The sequence below is a fragment of the Acomys russatus genome, chromosome 1 (genome assembly GCF_903995435.1).
Source record: "Acomys russatus chromosome 1, mAcoRus1.1, whole genome shotgun sequence".
Lineage (NCBI taxonomy): Eukaryota > Metazoa > Chordata > Mammalia > Rodentia > Muridae > Acomys > Acomys russatus.
The window spans coordinates 6,066,116-6,085,921 of NC_067137.1; the positions used below are offsets into that span (position 1 = coordinate 6,066,116).

General features: G+C 45.3%; 1 protein-coding gene across 1 annotated transcript in view; it reads right to left on the reverse strand.

Annotated features, from left to right (window-relative positions):
* Window positions 1-4,059: 4,059 nt before the first annotated feature.
* Msh2 (mutS homolog 2) overlaps window positions 4,060-19,806 on the reverse strand; it is a 52,592-nt gene continuing 36,845 nt past the window's right edge. The window contains exons 9-16 of the mRNA XM_051158353.1: window positions 18,472-18,595; window positions 17,282-17,432; window positions 14,465-14,562; window positions 10,682-10,927; window positions 9,349-9,553; window positions 7,765-8,012; window positions 6,498-6,673; window positions 4,060-4,231 (exon numbers count right to left, since the gene is read on the reverse strand). Coding sequence (XP_051014310.1) covers window positions 4,064-4,231; window positions 6,498-6,673; window positions 7,765-8,012; window positions 9,349-9,553; window positions 10,682-10,927; window positions 14,465-14,562; window positions 17,282-17,432; window positions 18,472-18,595 — 1,416 coding nt within the window. The 3' untranslated portion in view covers window positions 4,060-4,063. The remainder of the gene's footprint in view (window positions 4,232-6,497; window positions 6,674-7,764; window positions 8,013-9,348; window positions 9,554-10,681; window positions 10,928-14,464; window positions 14,563-17,281; window positions 17,433-18,471; window positions 18,596-19,806) is intronic.

A 19,806-nucleotide genomic window follows, 5' to 3' on the forward strand; every position in this document is an offset into this window, starting at 1 on the left:
CTCTCAAGAAAATCAGTTAGGGCAGTCCATCCAAGACCCAACATCACCAACATACCGCTCTTTCGCTCCTGATTTCCCAATATGGCTGCTTATGTGCAGGGGGACACTTCAGACTACAAACTGTGCTGATTGGAACTTGACCATCTTCTGAATGTTGCCTGAAACCGTGGGAATGAAGGAAATTGGAGGAGAGGGAGGTGGAGCAAGGCAAGGCTGTCTCCCTCCCTGGGAGAACAGGAAGAGTGAATCACTACAGTGGCGTGCTGTGTAAGAGGAGTTACCACCCCTCCGCACCGCCGTGCCAGGCTATGCACGATCTGAGAGAGGCCATCAGAGTGCTTAGCGCTTGAGACTGCGCAGCTCACTATGTAGCTCTGACTGGCCTCAAGTGGCCTCTATAAATCCAAGCTGGCCTTAAACTCAGGCTCCTCCTCAGTGTAGAGACCACAGGTGGGCAACAGAGCAAGTGTAAATTCTGAAGCTCTGTCAGAAAAAAAAAGTAGTGTGGGCACAGAGAAGGGACATCTGGCAGAAGCTATTCTTTCACGTTGGGGACGCGGCTTCTCACTAACAGGATGTCACTCTGAGCGTGTTCAAGCCTCCTGCCTGACCACACCCTCCCTCCTGAACCCAAACGTAGGGAATCTGTATAAAAAGCCTCTTCACTCATTTGATTTGTTCTCCACAAGCTAATTAACATTGTTTATTTCAGACCCGGGACTGGCTTTTCCTCACTATTCTGCACAGCATTTTAATCAACAGAATATAACTAACAAGCTTAAAGAGCCACTCGGTACTGAATCAGCAGCTCACACCATATGCTGAGGGTAAAAACTTCCCCAAAAAAGCTAAATGCAGAAAGACCAAGGATAGAAGATGTATTTAATACTCAAGTCTCACAGGACGTGCTCGCTATATGGAACACTGAGACTCTGAGAACAAGTTATTCTTAAATATACCTATCCTAGTCACCCGGCCAGCTAAGTCAGTACAGCTGGCAACTTTATATATCTAAACAAACACACACACACACACACACACACACACACACACACACACACACACACTCCCACCATCTGTTTCATTAGAACTTTTAATCTCCTCTTCAAAAAATTAGGAAAAATATAATCAATTACAAAATTACACCTTAGAAGGCTTTTGGAGGTGCAGGTGGGTGTTTCAGGAAAGGGTTCCTCGGCATACACCAGAATGCCTGCCTGCCTCTGCTCCCCCAAGTGCTGGGGTTAAAGGCGGACGCCACCACCGTCTTGCTCTTAGATGGATTCTTTTACTGTTAAAGTACACAACTAATTGTTTTCTCTGAAACACAGTTCCACGTCTAACAGAGTTCATGTTAAATACGGTCGCGTTTATGATCTAGACACTAACAGTCACTTTATTCTGGTATTACCGATTAGTACTTCTACTGTGAACAAAAACCCACTAAATTACAGCAAAAAATTCACGTGAACTTTCTTTAATTAAAGATTAAAAGATATATTATGTATGCTTGTGTGTTATCTATGTGGGAGTATGCATGCATGCGAGTACAGTGCTCCGGAAAGCCGGAAGCCGAGACACAGGACCCTGGCACTGGAGTTACAGGCAGTGTTTGCTGAGCCTCCATGCAGGTGCCGGGAACTGAACTTGGGTCCTCTGGAAGCACAAGTGCTCTTAACCACTGAGCCATCTCTCCAGCCCAAACGAACTCTTCTTAACAGGCCAAAAGACAGTGTGCTTTAGGTTCTAAAAGGAGGGGGCGTCTAACGGAAGGAGCCTGGTTGTTTCATTAGCATATATTGGAGTCCCCAGCATCCTAAATCATCTTTCAAGAACACCTTAGAACACCAAGCTTCCTGTAGAGCACGGAAGAAGCCTTGCTTTGGGGGCTTTTGAGACTGCATGCTGTCTTGGACTCAGCGCTGGCTCTTTCGTCTCTGTAGTCCTAACAACTAAAACCCGTCGCAGCTGATTTCTACTTTTAACATGCTTCTGTACAGCAATCTAAAAACACCCTTTCACAGCCATCCAAGGGATGAAAATATTTCAGCTCACTTTAAAAATTGCCTCTGAATTAAATAAAAATTCCTGGCTGAGCCAGGAGTGGTGGTAAATGCTTTTAATCCCAGCGTTCAAGAGGTGGAGGCGGATGGATCTCTATGAGCCCAAGGCCAGTCAGGGTTACAGAGTGAGATGTCTCAAGAAATGAGCAGATAAGCAAATGACTCCCGTGCAGGGCTTGGGAGGTTGAGGCACGAGGATCTAGTTCCAGACCAGCCTGGCCTGCCACAGAAAGATCCTATCTCAACACACAAGCCACACCACACGCATTTTATTCAAGTTAATTTCATGCCAAAATTACATGGAAGCTCTACCCTTCACTTGCGTAAGTTACACACTGGTCTGGAGAGATGGCTCAGTGGTTAAAATCATTCGCTGCTCTTCCATAGGACTGGGGCTCGATTTTCAGCACCCCAATAGTGACTCCTGTCTGTAACTCCAGAGTCAGGGGATCCAGTGCCCTTGCCTGGACTCCGCAGGTGAAACACCACACGCATCAGCAATAAACAACGCCATGTAAGGGTGGGGGGAGAAGTGGAGTACTCGATTTCTTTTGCTTCCTGTTCTGAGGCCTGTTGATGTTGCCTTGCATGTAGTTCGCTTCTTTCAGCTAGCTTGAACATTCTAATGCGCCCCTGGGACAGAACGCCAGGGCCGTGTTCTCAGTCTTACTAAGCTTATACCAACCAGCACATCCGCATATCCTGGCCAACAGTGGGCACTGTCATTTGAAACTGCAGGCAGCTTAGGAGGAGGGTGCAGTAAGCAGTAGCCTGCATGGATTTCTGCGTCTGGCAATTAAAAACTGGGTCACTATGCAGACCAGACACTGAACGCAGAGCGCTTACCTCTGCCCCCGAAGCCCTAAGATTAAAGGTGTGCACTACCACACCCAGTCCCAAAACCCCTTTGTTTATAGCTGCCCGACATTGTTCACACACAATGATCACCCGTTCCATGTCCGCAACGCGATGGTTTTGCTGTGTTGCCAGGTGTGTCCGCCCAGGACTAAGCTTTCACCTCACAGACAGCGAACCCCTCAGCTACCACTTCCCCAGCCCCAGGGCACTGCCCACCTACTTGAGTGGACTCCTGGGACTGACGTCTTTGACTCAGCACGTTTTCAATGTCTTCCGTGTATTAGTTTGTTTCTCTTAACACAGATAAACATATAGCCAGACCACATTTTATTAACACACTCACCCACTGTTAGGACACTTTGACTCTTTTCACCTTTTGGCTACCAAAGAAAAATAAAAATCTTTTTGTGTTTGTGTGCCCATTTTTGTTGTGATTTTTTTTTTCTCAGACACATACCCAGGATAGAAATGACTGGTTTAAAATGTTTCAGGACCTGCCAGACCCTTTCTCAATGGGGCTGAATTTTTACATTCTGACTGGCGAGGGGGTTCCACCTCTCCACCCCTCCTCCACCAGTGTCCACTGGACTCTAGCTATCCTGACCCACAGTAACGTTTTCCATGTAGTTTTTCCTTCATTTCTCAGCTCTGTCCCTTCTCATTGGCTTGTCAACCCTTACCTATTTTCTTTGGAAAGATATTTATTCAGGTCTTTTGCCAATTTTGTTGTTAACCAGCTATGTCGGAGCTTTTTTTGAGGCAGGGTCTCTAGGTGTGCACCGCCACACGAGGGCTAAATCATTTTTAAATTATGTACTATGTATGTGTGGAGATCTTCGTGGCCTGTGTTTTGAGATTCTTTATTTATACAAGGTGCATAAGTAAATGTTAGTAGAAAGTCACACTACAAAGAAATACAAGGCACCCCAAATCTAGAAACTACATGATTTTATTTATAAAATTCAGCAGTGTTTAAAGTTGTCCAAGCCCGTTTAAACAGTGCCCAGCTACAGATTGTGACTCTGAAATATTTCTGAACATGTTTTCAGGTGAAGGTACTGACTACTTGAGTCCACTGCTCTCCCAGGTTCTGATGCTGAGCACTACAGAACACACACCCCCCGAGCTCACCCTTTGCATGCTCACGTAGCCTTTATCCGGGAAATGATTTCATTTACAAAACTATTGTTCTTTGCAAGCACCTCGGCTTTCAGCTGCTTTAGCTTCTGTGTGATGCTCTCCTCCGACATGTCGGTGAAGGGCACTTGCTTTACCTTGGACAGGAACTCCAGAATAATCTTCTCACCTTGCTGAAACACACACATGTCCCAAAGTCATTACAGTGTCTCCTTAAAGCCACTTACAGTGAACCATTTTTCTTTTAAAGATTTATTTTGCCAATTTTGTTTATTTATTTTTATTCGTGTGTGTGTGTGTGTGTGTGTGTGTGTGTGTGTGTGTGTGTGATGTTCCTGGGTGTTCCTCCTGCTCTGTCATCTCTCCCGCCTCAGACTCGAGCTCTGACTTTCATCTAAACACACTGCCAGATGTGATTTTCATCATGAGTGGGCAAGCAACTTCTAGAATCACAGCCCTTGGTTGCTAGGAACGTCTGCAGAGCAAGTCTGGAGCAAGTGTAAGACATTTACATTTTGTTTCCAAATGACAGGGAGTGGAAATTTAGTAGCTCTAAGTCCCTCTGCTTTAACTAGCATGGAATTTAATCTCAGGAAAAAAAGAACATAAGGTTTATAAGGCAAACATAAAGGCATAAGCCCTGAAACTCTTTTACACACACAAAGACGCATACAAGTGTGCACACAGTTCTACTTTGTTTACTGCTGGGTGATATACCAAAGAACATGGTTATTACTTTGTGGGCAATTTCTTAACTCAATTTCTTCATCTACAAAATAGGGTATTAATATTACCAACTTCACACACTTTTTGTGATGATTCAAAGAAGTTGCAGCAGGGCCGAAGCAGGAGTTAAGTGCTGTGCGGCCCACCACAGCAGGGAACCACCTGGGCCGTGTAAGCACCAGAAAGGATCTAATAGGTCAGCAGCAGATATTCAACTAGGAAAGAAGTATTTCTCTACTGAAAGTCACACAGAGGAGCAGGAAGATGATGGCTCAGCATGCAGAGGCCAGCCTGGCCACCGCAGCCCGGTCTCTGAGGCTACATAGGAGAACTCCTGAGAGTTATCCTCTGAACTCTGCATGTCACCACTGCAAAACACACACACACACACACACACACACACTGACTGCAACCCCCTCCCCATTCAGGAAAAGCCAAACTCCAGCACTGCTAAAAGATAAAATGGACTTTCTAAATAACAAAGACCAAACACCTATACCAACAGCAGTAATAACGCATTGTTTCCTTTAGCTTTAAAACTTTTCAAAACATGTCTTATTATATCAAAAGTACATGATATCAGTTTTCTTGGAAACCAGGAATTACATAAAACAGCCTGCCTAATCCCAATCATCAGGATCTGTGAGTTTGATATATTAAGGAAAGTGTGGATACAAAACCAGTCCATGCTCAGGGTGGCAGCCTTCCATATCTAAAATTATGAGCAAGTTATGATATATTTTCCTTTTTGTATAGCAACTATCTGTCCTTACAGAAAAGGAAGAGGGGGGGAAAGCCCACTGGGTAAAAGCTAAAAATATGCCAAGTAAAAGTCTGTCACAATGTGCGCCACCGGAATGCTGCCAGGACCAAGCAAGATGCTTTTATTACTGAGCAAGAAACAAGTTAGACATACGCTGCTGCAGCACTGTGTGAACACCTGACCTGCATGTAAGCCGCGCCCGCTGACAGTCACTCTCTCCTCACCTGCGAGGCCAGGCGTTGTCTCTGCTGTTGCTGTTTTACTTATTCAATTTAACCAGACAGCTTTAACTAAAACTTAAAATCTAGATTAACATTTATTTAGATTAATCATTCTTTACTCCTGCTATCAAATCTAGTACTTTAAATGATATTGGGGGAGGGCAGTGTGGGGTGACAGGAGCCACAGCCAGGCTCCTGCCGCTGTGTGGGCGCTTGCTCTATCATGGGACTATACTCCAGCTCCAACCCTTCCACCACACAAAGGGGGGGCGGGGAGGAGGACACAACGCAACATGGGGGGAGGGGGGACAGAAGGAGGGGAGAGACGGGGGAGGAGAGAGGGGGAGGCTGTAGGGGAGAGACCGATAGACTAGGAGCCAGGGGTGGTGATTCATACATTTACTCCCAGCACTCTGGAGGCAGGTGGATCTCTACAAATTCAGCGTCATCTTGGTCTAAAGAATGAGTTCCAGACCAGCTAGAGCTAAGGTGAGACTCTGCTTCACAAAAACAAAAACAAACAAACAAACAAAAAAAACCCAAACCCAACCAAAAACAACAACCAACCAACCAACCCAGGGATGGAGTTTTGGTTATGCTAAGAAATATGAGCCAGTACGAATGACCACACCGTAAACACCGAAACCCTTACAGCGCACGGGGTGACTTCTCCTGGTTACCCGGCACACAGTGCCGAGGAGACTCAGGAACTAAAGCCCGCTGACTCACCTCTCTTTCCAGGCAGCACCTCTTTGTGGCAGGCTCCATTTCATCCCGTCCCTGGGAAGTCCCAATGTTCTGGAACTCCTCGAGCTCCAGAGCTTTTTGCTTGGCGCACTCTATTACATGCCTAGGGAAATTAGCGAGCTCAGCCACATGAATCCCGAAACTCTGATCACAGACACCTAGAGGAAACAGAGGTGGGGGGAGGGGGAGAAGAAACACCATTTATGTAAATGAAATATCCCTTTTATTGTCTCAGTAGAAAACACAACTTTAGATTATTTCAAATATATTAGCCATATGCTTGAAAGCACCTCAGATGCCCCTGTGATGATGTGACTCCCATCCTCACTCATGCTGCCTCACTGCAGACAAACGGTGACCTGGGTAATAAGTGACCCAGGACTGTGCAAGGACGGGCAAGCTGTGCTACTATAGAGTAGCTGCACTCAATTACACACCTACTGTTTAATTCCCATTGAAGCAAAAATAACAAAGAGGAAAGCATCAAGACTATGTGGACAGTAATAAAATATAAAAACATTTTCAGGGAAATCAAGACAGGCATGTGAAAAACCTTATTCTGATGACTGGTGAAATAATTATCTAATATGATAGAAAAACCTCCCAATGCACCGTTGATTCAGTAATATGAATGTGTTCCAGACTCACACCCACCAGCCTTTCTGAAAGCATGCCACACCAGCAGCAGATAAACAACCCCAGAGCTGCCTCTAGCACTGTCGCGGCATCTGGACTCACCAGGTTTAAAAGAAAGTGTTTCTAAACACAACCTGAAATGCACAAGAGAGCCGGACAGATGGCGCAGTGGTTAAAGGTGAGGGCAGCCCTCCCGGAGGACACAGCTCCATCTCAGGACGCCTGTGAGGAGTGTGCAACCTCCTCAACTCCAGCTTGAGGAGACGCAACGACCTCCTCTAGACCTGTGGCTCATACGCACAACCCACACAAGGCACACACACACTAGTTACACCAACTAGAGCCTTAGAAAAATCACTCGTGTCAATGCAATTTCTCTTCCCCCGGACACACACACTAGCAACAGGTGACCTACAGCCGATGACTGTACTAAACCAGCCTTCTCCCTTTATCACTGCAGCAACACAGACAACGCACTCTGCTTGTCTCAGACTAGAAAGCCAGAAGGAAATACGTTCTCAGGAATAACATCGATTAGTAACAACGGCGAGTCAATGACGCGGCTGATGCTACCTCGCACACTAAGCCCCCACGTCAAGGTGTGCCTACTCACCTTTCTTCACTTGGTAAAGCATAGTCAAGGTCTCTTCAGTAGTTAGCGCTGTGACGTGGAGATTATTGACAGTTGGTATCTGGCTGGCCAAGGCAGTGAGCTCATGAAAATGGGTCGCGAACATGCAAAAGGCACCAATCTTTGTTGCGATGTACTCTGATATAGCCCATGCTAGCCCAAAGCCGTCATAAGTAGAGGTTCCTCGTCCCAGTTCATCAATGATTATTAAGGAATCTTTGGTTGCTGACCTGAAATGCATAATTACACCACATAAATGTAGTCTGGAAATCGTCACGGAAGGAAGAGGGGACAGAACAGCTACCAGGCAGAGGCAGTGGGTGCCTGCAGCAGTGTTGCTTGTAGAGGACAGTTAATTCCCACTGATGAGTGACAGTTTCCATGCGTGTGTTCTCTGCCCTGCCCCCCTCCCACACCCCTTTGGCTTTTGAGACAGGATCTGAGTCTGCAGTTCTAGCTATCCTAGAGAGTTCACTGTACAGACCAGGCTGGCCTTGAACTCACAGAGAACCACCTGCCCCTGCCTCCCAAGTGCTGGGGTGAAAGGCGTGCATCACCACTCCCCAATTTTCTTTTCTGTCAATTGCCACCTCATCTTTTTTTCTAATTAAAATTACAGATATGGACTTACTGATCAATTATTAAAATAATCATCTGTGTTAAACTGTCACAATACACAGGATTCCAGCACTCTTTAAAACCTCAGTGGGGGCTGAAGAGATGGCTCAGTGGTTGGTTAGCTAACTGATGGCTCTTCTTGGAGTTACAGTTGAGAACCACCATGTGGGTGCTGGGTGCTCAACCTGGGTTCTCTGATACCGTCACAGACATGCACGCAGGCAAAACACCAAAGCACATAAAATAAAAAATAAACTTAAAACAGCAATAGGTCAAAGAGCAAATATGTTCACGCCCATAAGACCCATCAGGGAAGTGGCATCTTCACCGTTGGCTTTACAGACAGAAAGGACCTGAGTAAAAGACATGGCTTGTTACAGGTGCTGTGACCAGTGGAAGTGAAAACCGAGGCAACTCCTACGAACAGTAAGGACTTCAATGTTTAGCTATGTATGTGTATCTGTGTATCTGTGGGTGCTTGAGTGCATGTATGTGCACACAGGAACACGGGTCGGGCATCAGCTTTACTACAACTACACCTCTGCAACCAGAGTTACAGTTCTAAGTCACCATGGAAACCAAACTCAGGTCCTTTGCAAGAGCAGTAAGTGCTCAGAACTGTTGAACCATCTCTCCATCTCTCTCTCTCTTTTTTATTTGGATTACAAGCTGCTTTCCTCATTCTGTTTTGAGGCATTTGCTATTTGCCCAACCTGGTTTCAAACAACTAGGCCCAAGTTCTTCCCACCTGACTCTACAGAGTAGCTGGGATAACAGGTGTCCCCAGCTCCAATCACCCCTTTTAAGATAACATAAAGTGCATACAGATCAGAGGCAAACAATCACCAAACTAAGAATTCCCATGGCATATTATAGCTCAATCTGCAAATGTATTTCATGCAAAGTGGAGCCACACGTCTCCACTTTCAGTGGCCAGGGCACACATACCTAAGGATGGATGCAGTCTCCAGCATTTCAGCCATGAACGTGGAGACGCCTTTCAGCTGACTGTCACCAGCCCCGACTCGAGCCAAGATGCAGTCCACAATGGACACCTCTGCTGCCTCACACGGCACAAAACACCCGATCTGGGCCATGAGTACAATCACCCCAGTTTGACGAATGTATGTTGATTTACCTCCCATATTGGGACCTACAAAATGAATTATATCAAAAAGCAACATCATTGATTTATTTTTCTACTAACAATTAAGCTACTAGTAGTCACAGTGACACACCCATTCACAAGCCATAAAAAAGCACAAAGTCAGGGTCCACAGCCCCAGAGCACCATGTTCTTGGCATTTCTTCAGACAGACCGGCACAGAGCCCTTTAGCATGAAGCTAACTTCGATCTCCACCATGGCCTGCATAGATACTGTGTTCCCTGGGCTCACAGATACCTGCTGGCTAATTTAATGATGTCTACAGTAGACTCAACTGATTACTCATGGAGTATTATTCATTAATAAACAGGTTAGTTATAAATAATCAGTCTGGTTGAGCATGGCAGTGCACGCCTTTAATCCCAGCACTCAGGAGGCAGAGGCAGAGGCAGAGGCAGAGGCAGAGGCAGAGGCAGGAGTATCGCTGTGAGTTCGAAGCCAGCCTGGTCTACACAGCAAGTCCAAGACAGCCAAGGCTACACAGAGAGACCCTGTCTTGAAAAGCTAAATAAATAAATACTCAGTCTGGGTAAGCTCCTCCAATCACTTCAACTCCATGCTACACATGACCCTTCTTTTGGCAAATGTACAATTTACTTGGTTAAATAAACAATCTAAAGACCCACTTAGGGAAATGATAAAACGCAGTCATTATTTCCCGAAGTATACCTGCACACCTCCCACTTCCTCCTGACCTGCTGGGTTCTGGCTTCAGCTCTGCTCTCTGAGTGGTCAGCGGTCTTTTAAGCGAATGTGAACACGGCACCACATCTAAGAAGGCTGCCTGCTAGCCTAAGCTCAGTTTTTCCAAACAATTCCTACGCATTCTCCCAAGAACTGGCTCTGGTGAGCTTTATGGGGAAAACCCAAGTTTTCTATCAATACAATGTCATCTCTTCAACTTTAGCCACCACAAGAATCGTCCTTCTAATCAGGATCTGAAAGAATTATCAAGCAGAGAAACACAGTCTCCTAACACCACAGACAGACGGTCTTCATCGGTTTACTTTATTTCCATGCCATCATTAAAAGAAGTTAATCCTTCACAAAGGCCCAGAAAGTAGGCTTTTTGGTTTATGTTTTTCCCCCTTCTTAATTTTTGTTTTGTTTTTTACCAGTGATGATGTGAAACATCTGTTTATCTTTTTCAAAGTGCACATCATTTGGAATAAATGCAACTCCGTCCTGAACTTCAACACAAGCATGCCTGGAGGCCTTCAGTACAATTCTTCCTTTTCCTTTCTCCAAGATGACTGGCCGTACGTAAGGAACAGGTGCTGCATTTGACACGTGCGCAAAGCTGACAACGGCGTCTAGCTGGGCTAGCACGTCGCTGAGCGTCTGCATCGGCTCTACATAGCCTGTGAAAACATCAACAAGGAGATGTACACAGGACCACTGAAAAAAACCAACACGTGTGCTGGAGCTGAGACTCACATGGTGTTAAGTGTTTTACTATATTCCTTGGGTGCTTCAGCAATAGAGTACAAGGTCTTTCCTTATGAAATCCAAATTACCTAGCATGAGAGCAGTGGTGACGCATGCCCTTAATCACAGCAGAGGCAGATCTCTGAGTTTGAGGCCAGCCTGGTCAACAATGTGAGTTCCAGGACAGCCAGGGCTACAATGAGGAACTCTGTCTTAAAAACTACATACACACACACACACCACCACAAAAACTACACACACACACACACACACCACACCACCACCACCACCACAAGAAACATGCAAGCACAGACTGTAAAAATGTAGGCAGCTTTGTCCAAGCAATAGCACATCAGGATTTCAGCATGGTTTGATCCCTATCAGCCACTTAGCCACTTAGCTGATTCAGGATTCCACTCTGCTACAGCATTAGAAGAAAAGCTGCCACATAAAACTACCTGACACAGGCTAGACAGAGCGTGTGAACACAACAGCGGTTAGAACTTAGACCCTAAATAAACCCTAAACCATAACGGGCAGCGGCGCTTATAACCTAGCACATGGATGTCTGTTAAGTCCGATGCTTCTGGGTCACCCAGAAAGCTTAGCTTTAAGAATACATAAGGTTTTGTGTTTAAATGGCTGGAAATTTGACTTGAAAATTTTTGGTTTCTTAGACAGGGTCTCACTTTTTAGGCCAGATGGCTGTCCTTGAACTCTAGAGATCTGCCTGTTCCTGCCTTCCAAGTAATGAGATAACGGGGGGCGGGTGCCATGTCCAAACCACTCATTTTTCACCTTTCGTTCCACATTAAAAGTAATGTTTTGGTGGTAATAATTAACCTATAAATGGCCATATAAAATAATCGTCTCATTATATTATAAACATATGCTCTTTTTTTTTTAACTTAACAGAGATCCACCTGTCCCTGCCTCAATAGTGCTGCGATTAAAGGTGTGCGCACTACCCTGACTGGCACTGGACAACCCCCACTCCTTACTGCTTTTAAATTTGCCAGGATTGCAACCACAGCAGAGCTGGATTAAGAACGCTGGCTGTCACTGCAGAAGACCTGCGCTCAGTTCCCAGCACCCGCACTGGACCGCGCACAGCTGCCTGCGACTGCAGGTCCAGGGATCCCAGCACCCCCTCTGGGCTCTGCACTCAGGAGGCCGAGGCTTGGACTCAGGGTTAGTCTGCAATGTACAAGACTGTCTCAAGACGAAAACAAAATAAATTTTTATAATTAAAGAGGCATCTATTTATTGGGTGTGCATACATGTGCCACATGATCCACTACATGTATGTGGACTCCAGAGAAAAACTTACACGGCAGTCAGGTCTTCCTTTCCACCACGTGGGACCTAGGCCTCAACCCAGGCCACATAGGCACCATTAACCACCAAGCCATTTCACAAGCCCTGTAATCTTTTTTGTTTTGTTTTGTTTTTCCCCACAGGATTTCTGTGTATGTATTACTGCCTGTCCTGGACTCACTTTGTAGACCAGGCTGGCCTCGAACTCACAGCAATCCACTTGCCTCTGCCTCCTGAGTGCTGGGATTAAAGGCGTGCGCCACCACGCCTGGCCTGTAATAGTTTTTTAAAAGCATATTTTTTTCAACCTTGAGGTTAGCCTAGCTAGGCCAAAATCTGAGCCCATGGAGAGGGATGGGGAAGAGAAAGGAAAATCTAAAAATGTTCCACTATATTTTAAGAGAAGTTAGCATACATCCAGGCTGATTCAAAGGTTAAAATCCACACCCTTAACTAGCTAGGTGCAAACAGGTTTGCTCTGTTTCACTGAGGAAGACTCACATGTGTAACAGTATTTGTAGGGTTCTTTAAAATACAAATTAGATTCAAGGACACAAATAACCAAATTACTGTGCTTTAGTAGCCTGGAATCCCAAGCAGAGATGTAATCACAAAGCATCCCATTAGTGTTTGCACCAGTACACACACACACCAGAAAATAAAGTCAGAAGTTCCAAGTTTCTTCTGATTTATTATGAACACTCAACAGAAAAACAATTTTCAGAATTAAACATGCATATGGCTTTTTTGGGTTTTTTTGTTTGTTTTGGTTTTTCGAGACAGGGTTTCTCTGTGTAGCCCTGACTGTCCTGACCTCTCTTTGTAGACCAGGCTGGCCTTAAACTCACACAGATCCACGCTCCTCTGCCTCCTGGAGTGGTGGCATTCAAGGCTTGCACCACTGCACCCGGCAGGTACGTATCTTCTTAAAAGCCTCATCACAGCTCAATGACTCAGAACCCTCAGAAAAAGAGCATCTCTCCTCCTGCTTCCTCCTGCTGCTGTCAGTGTGTCCTAAGGCACACAGCACCCCGCTGGCCCCCAGGCCTGTCCTCTACAGCTATTCTCAACCCCAGCGCTGGGCTTGGAGGAGTCAGTGGCCGGGCCCCTGACTTGGCTGTCCCTGTGAGTCTCCCTCAGTCCTGAACAGAGCCTGTCCTGTTTATGCTTCTTAAAAGGAGCATGTGTAGAGTCCACACATGGAAATGGACGCCCCACCACCCAGATCTACCTAATGCTTCCTGTTCACACAGCAGTTTAATATTTGGGGCAAGAATATTCCCCAGTGACACTGTTGCTCTTTGGGTCACCTTGGCTCATGTCATCTGTCCCACAGTCACTGCTGTTAGCTCTCATCTGAGTTACCTCTGTAAGGGTCATGTGTAAACCCTCAGCCTAATACACACCATTACCTGCCCTGCACTGAGCACATATTCACCCTCTTCACAGGCACATAGCGTTTACTGTCCTTTCAACACACAGCAACCCTGCAATGGTGTGTGGGTAATAGACTGACAATCTGTACAACAGCCCACAGAGTTACCAAACAGCCTGTCTGTATAATTTGGATCTGCTTTACAGTTGTATTTATTTCTGTACTCTGCACTGTGAACCCACAGATAATGACTTAAAGCCAACACTATACAGTGGCTTGCACCTTCAAGCCCAGCACTGAATGGCTAAGGCAAAAGGACACTTCAACTAGGGACTAGCTACAACAACCAGAAAGAAAGATCCCGACTTTTAAAAAAAAAAAGGTTGGGCGTGGTGGTGCACGCCAGAGATAGGTGGATCTCTGTGAGTTCAAGGCCAGCCTGGTGTACAAAGGGAGTCCAGGACAGTCAGAGATACAGAGAAGCCCTGACTCAAAAAAAAAAAAAAAAAAAAAGCCAGAGACATGGCCAAGCAGGTAAATATGCCTGCCACGAAGCCTGACTACCTTTACTCCAATCCCAGGACCCACATAGTACAAAAAGAACTGACTCCTGCAAGTTATTCTCTGGCCTCCACAAGCGCGCACGCGCGCACATACACACACACACACAAATACATAACTGTAATAATAAAAAATTAAAACAGAAGCAAAACAATCTTCAGATAGTCTCATGGTTTTCTATTAAAAAAAAAAAAAAGACATATTCAAACACACTTACCTGAGGAAATATTGACAATTTCTTTAACAATGGCATCCTGAGCCTCCTGATACTCGCCTTTGTTTTTAGTATATTCTTCATTTAAAGAGGATAATTCACTGAAAATCAAAACATGACATTATTACAACTATCAAAGTGTCTCCCAGAAGGAACGTGCACTACACAAAATATATCCACACTTGTCTTATACAGCATCTGAACAATGAAAAGTAAAAATGGAAATACAAGTAGAAGCATGGACAACAAAGCCGGTGTTGTGATGCACTCCTTTAATCCCAGCACTAGGAAGGCAGGGGCAAGTGGACCTCAGTGAGCTCGACCAACCTGGTCTACACAGTGAGCTTCAGGACAGCCAGCTGTAACACAGAAAGACCTTGCCGAAAAAGAGGAGGAAAAGAAGAAATAGGAGAGAGAAAGAGGGAGGGAGAGAATGAATTACCGGTTAAAATAAAAACTGCTGAATAAAGTTGAAAGTAAACTTAGGAAAAATGCTGACATCCAAGAAAAGGAATGAAACCTGGCTGGTGATACGGCTCAGCAGAAAGAGGATGATGGTGAGGTGACCTCCAGGGTCCACAGACAGGAGAACAAGTCACGTGTGTGTGTGTGTGTGTGTGTGTGTGTGTGTGTGTGTTCGTCCCACTCCACACACACAAAAATAAAATGTAGCAAGTTTTCAAAGAGAAAAGGAATTAAGAGCAAGAAGATGGGGCACAGAAAGGAGAAGAAACTAGCTGACAGAGCAACACTTGTGAACTTGGCCAAGGTCCTAACAACAGCACAAAAAGATTACCATGGAATCTGCAAGTGGAAAGAACTAAAGAAAAGATGTGACCATATCATGGAGTAAGGCGACTGCTGCAAGAGTGGAGCCATGGGGGGGGGGGGGGGGGGGGGGCTCCTGCCAGATCACATAGGCATAAGTTTAAGGTGTTATTCTGAATAACTGAGCCTTTCAGCAAGAAAAATGTTGGAGTTGGAGAGATGGCTCAGAGGTTAAGAACACTGGATTTTCTTCCAAAGATCCTAAGTTCAATTCCCAGCACCCACATGGTGGCCCATAACCATCTATAGTGAGATATGGTGCTCTCTTCTGACATGCAAGCAGAACACTGTATAAGTAAATCTTAAAAAAAAGAAAGAAAAATGATATGAACAATCAAAGTCAGGTACATATAGCAAGCATTCCACCCTTTCCACAACTTAAAGAATAAACAGATTTTTACAACTTTTAGTACCATGTGACCAGTCGGTCCTATCTCTTTTACTTCTAAAGAACCCATGGGTCCTGTCTTTATGTAACCTAACAGGTATTTTATTGAAACAGGAGTGATTCAATGTATTAGAAAAACAATTTAAGTTATAATAAGACCTAGGCTTAACTGAGACTTGTCATGTCTAGGAAGGGGAGAAATAAATATACCTGTCCTATCTCTTTCAGAAAACTGCCACGAGGAGCCAATAGATGGTTTTTCGTAACTGGGGTTTCTAAACACCCCAGGTAACAGGAGCATGTGGCATCCAGTAAGCTGACATGTGGCTGCAGAGAGGGCTCAGTGGCTAAGAGCTGCTCTACAAAGCCCAGGGCGGATTCCTAGCAGCTACACGGTGGCCCACCATCATCTCAACGCCAGTTCCAGTGGACATGACACGCCTTTCTGGCTGTCGGGGGCACCAGGCATGCACACAGTGCGCACACACTCATGCAGACAAGCACCCACACGTTCAAAAAGTAAACAGACAAGAGCGGATCCCCGTGTGTGTTTCTGTACTGGGAATAATAAGGAGAGATAGCAAGGCAGGCCAAGTACAGAAGGAGAAACACAATGCTCTTCCCATGGGGCTTCTAGAAATAACTTTTCCTACCTACAGGGCAGAATAATTCTGTCCAAAACGGAAACCAGTTAAAGACCAAAAAAAGCAAGCAAGCAAGCAAACAAAACCCAACCCCACCCCACCCCCGCAAAAAAACAAAAACAAAAACAAAACAAGCAACAACAACAAGAACAACAAAATTTTTTCAGTTGCAAGCATAAAAAAGCTATGACATAGTAACAATCTCAGTAAGGCTGTCAGATATCTCCCTAAATTAATTTATTTATATATTTAATTGAAATAGCAAATTTTCTTTTCTTTGATAAATGATACTAAATTTTTTCTAGAAAAATAGAGATGAGGGGTTGGAGAGATGGCTCAGCATTTAGGGGCATGAGCTGCTCTTCCAGGACCGGAGTTCAATTCCCAGCACCTCTGTCACGTAGCTCAAGGCTACCTGTACCTCCAGTTCCAGGGGCTCCAAGGCCTCTGGCCTCTGCAAACATCTGCACTCTTATGTACGTACTCATTTGCAGACGCACATAGTTTAAAACAGAAATAAATTTTCTTTAAGAAAACCAACAGACAAAAACAAGAAAAGCTGAGCACAAGTGGAGCCAGCTCTAACAAACACAGGGACACTAACTAATTCAATTTATCTTGTATTGTTTAAAAGATGACAAGACACTGGGTGGGGAGTGGGGGGCAAATGGTCTCTCTTTGTTTCTGTTGCTTGGGGGAGGATCTCACTCTGGAGAAGCCCGGGCTGTCCTTGAAATCACTGCAATCCCCCAGCCTCCTTGGAGCTGGGGCCACAGGCACGGGCACCCTTCCTGCCTACCAGGGCTGAAATACTAGCTTCTTAGAACAAGGACAGCTTGACTCTTAATTGATGCTTTTAAAACAGTGAACAGTAAAGTTAAAAACTCTTTGTCAAAGGCATTAGTTTGACCAGAGAAGCCATGAGCACCGAAAGCTTCAGAGCGGGACGGGCGCGCTGACCTATTGGTAAACTTCACACCGTTCTTCTGGATGTCCACTGTGCTGAAGCTCTTATTGTTACGCAGGACTTTCTCTTCCTTGCAGGTTACACGAAAATAATACCCAAACTGAGCGCTGGAGTCCAGTTTAATCTGTTTGCCAGCCTCCAGTCCTTTATGGTTGGAAAGAAAAAGAATCAGGTCAAAAATACACACAGCCACTTTCCAGTGTGAATGGTCAAAATCACATCTGAACAGCACAGCACACTTTGTACAAGAAAACATACTGGAAATTATTAATTTCTCCCTGGAAAAGGTTCAAACCCCACTCACTGGGAAGACTCCCTAGGGAGTCTTTATACATGCTCGCTGGCCTCCAGCCCGGCAGACTTGCTGTTCATATGGCAGGCACACCCAAGGTGGCAGAGCACCAGCGGTGGCAGCACCACGGCCTCAGACGGTGGGCTCTATGAAGCGGGTGTGGTAAGGCCCACGCTGAAGGAGTTTTGCATTAAGGTCTCTTTTTTATCTATTAAAAATGTGTTTCTCTGTGTGTGGAACTGTGTGCCATGGCTCATCTGTAGAGATCAGAGGACAAATTGGGAGAGTTACTTCTTTCTTTCCACCGTGTGGCTCCAAGTTCGACAGTACGATATTTGGTGCTGGTTTTACCTGCTAAGCCACCACCCCAGGCTAGGCTTCTCTTTTTAACCAAAGAATGCTTGAAAACTAGGGCATAATTAAAAGTGGCCAAATGCAATTTCTAAAGAATACTGTGACCCTGACAATGAGAATGTAGAGAAACTAGGAACTATTCTTGTTAACTACGGTAAACAATGACTTACTAGCTAAAGCTTACGTGTCTAAGATTTGTAGAGTTTTCTATCATGGCCTCTGCTCATAATTTTACCACACCAAAAACCAAAACCACTATATACAAGTTTGCTGGCTGAAGAACAGCAACTGAAATTATTAACAACTACAGACAGACCACATTTGCAAAGAAAGGACAGCAGAGCCACGCATAAAGACAAACAAGGTTTTAATAACAGAAACTCAGAATGTTCAAAGGGAATCCAACAGTCACCATCTGCCATCAGCAATGATTAGTTTCAAACCCCAGCAAGTGCCCTGTTGGGGGTGAGGAGTAAAAGAGTTCCAGTGCCACTGTGAACGCTGTGAAAAGAATGAGTCAACCCAAGTCGGTCTTACCAAGTCCCCGGGCTGCACTTATTAACGTAGACTGCATTTTCTTTTCCAGGCCATCCATTACTTCTCTTAGTTCACTCAGGTTAGGATCAAATGAAGGTTTTACTAGGAACTCGTGGTTTTCCACCTATAAATAGAGCAAGTAACAGATAAATTATACAAACAGATAGATGGGCGAAGACAGAATTTTTGAAGCGTGTCATTTCTTCTACCTATGTAAAATCCAGCTAACGTTGGCATGCCTGAGCATCCTTAACGTCCTCAGCCAACACTACTAAGAACCTTCGACTTACTATCAGATTTTAATAGGAGCTTAGGAGTTCTAGGTACAGAGGAATTACCCATAGGAAGCAGATGCAAAGTCCATGATGCACAAGTCTCTAGCGTCACCTTTATCTGCATTTTCCTTACGTCTTACTAACCATCACCACACTGTAGCTTTCCCAAACCAAACACCAAGCTTAAGAAGTTCAAACATAGCTCCACTAAGCACAGCACCCCAGTCCCACGGCCCCCAACAACTGCTCTTGAGAATCTATCTCGTTAGTGCAGAAAGGTGGCTCTCAGGTAAACCATCTTCTAACTGCCAAGCCTGGCAACCCGAGCTCCATCCCTGGAGCCCACATGGTGCAAGGGGAAAAACAACTCACCAAAGTTGTCCTCTGACTGCCACAGATTGCGCGCGCGCGCGCGCGCGCACACACACACACTCACTCTGTGTAATTGCCAGGTGTGGTGCACTTGCTGCTAATTCTAACACCCAGAAAGCAGTGACATGAGATCGCTGTGAATTCAAAGCCAGCCTGGGCTACATAGTGAGCTCCAGGATGGCCAGAGTCACATAGTGCGACAATCTCTAATAACCTGAGGGCTTTCCTTCAAACTGAAGTCCAGCTGAGGACCTAGATGGATGACTCAGGAAGTAAGAGCGTTTTCTGAGCCCAAATCCACGTAAAAAGCCAGGCATGGCTGTGTGCCTCTGTAACCCCAGAACCAGAAGAGACAGGTAGACCCCAGAACCCACACACACACACCCCACACTCACACACAAAAACAATCAGTAAATACAATTCAGCTGGGTGTGGTATTACACACCTGTAATCTTGCGGGCACTTGGCCGGCTGAGGCAGGGAGAGCAGGAATTCTAAGTCATCTGGGACTGGCAAGTTCGAGGGCAATCTGGCTACATGAGGCTCTGTCTCAAAACCCCCAAAGTCCTGGGATTTTTCTTTTCTTTTTTATTTTGGAGACAGGATTTTTCTGTGTAGCCCTGGCTGTCCTGGAACTCGCTTTGTAGACCATCTGGCCTTGAACACACAGAGATGTATCTGCCTCTGT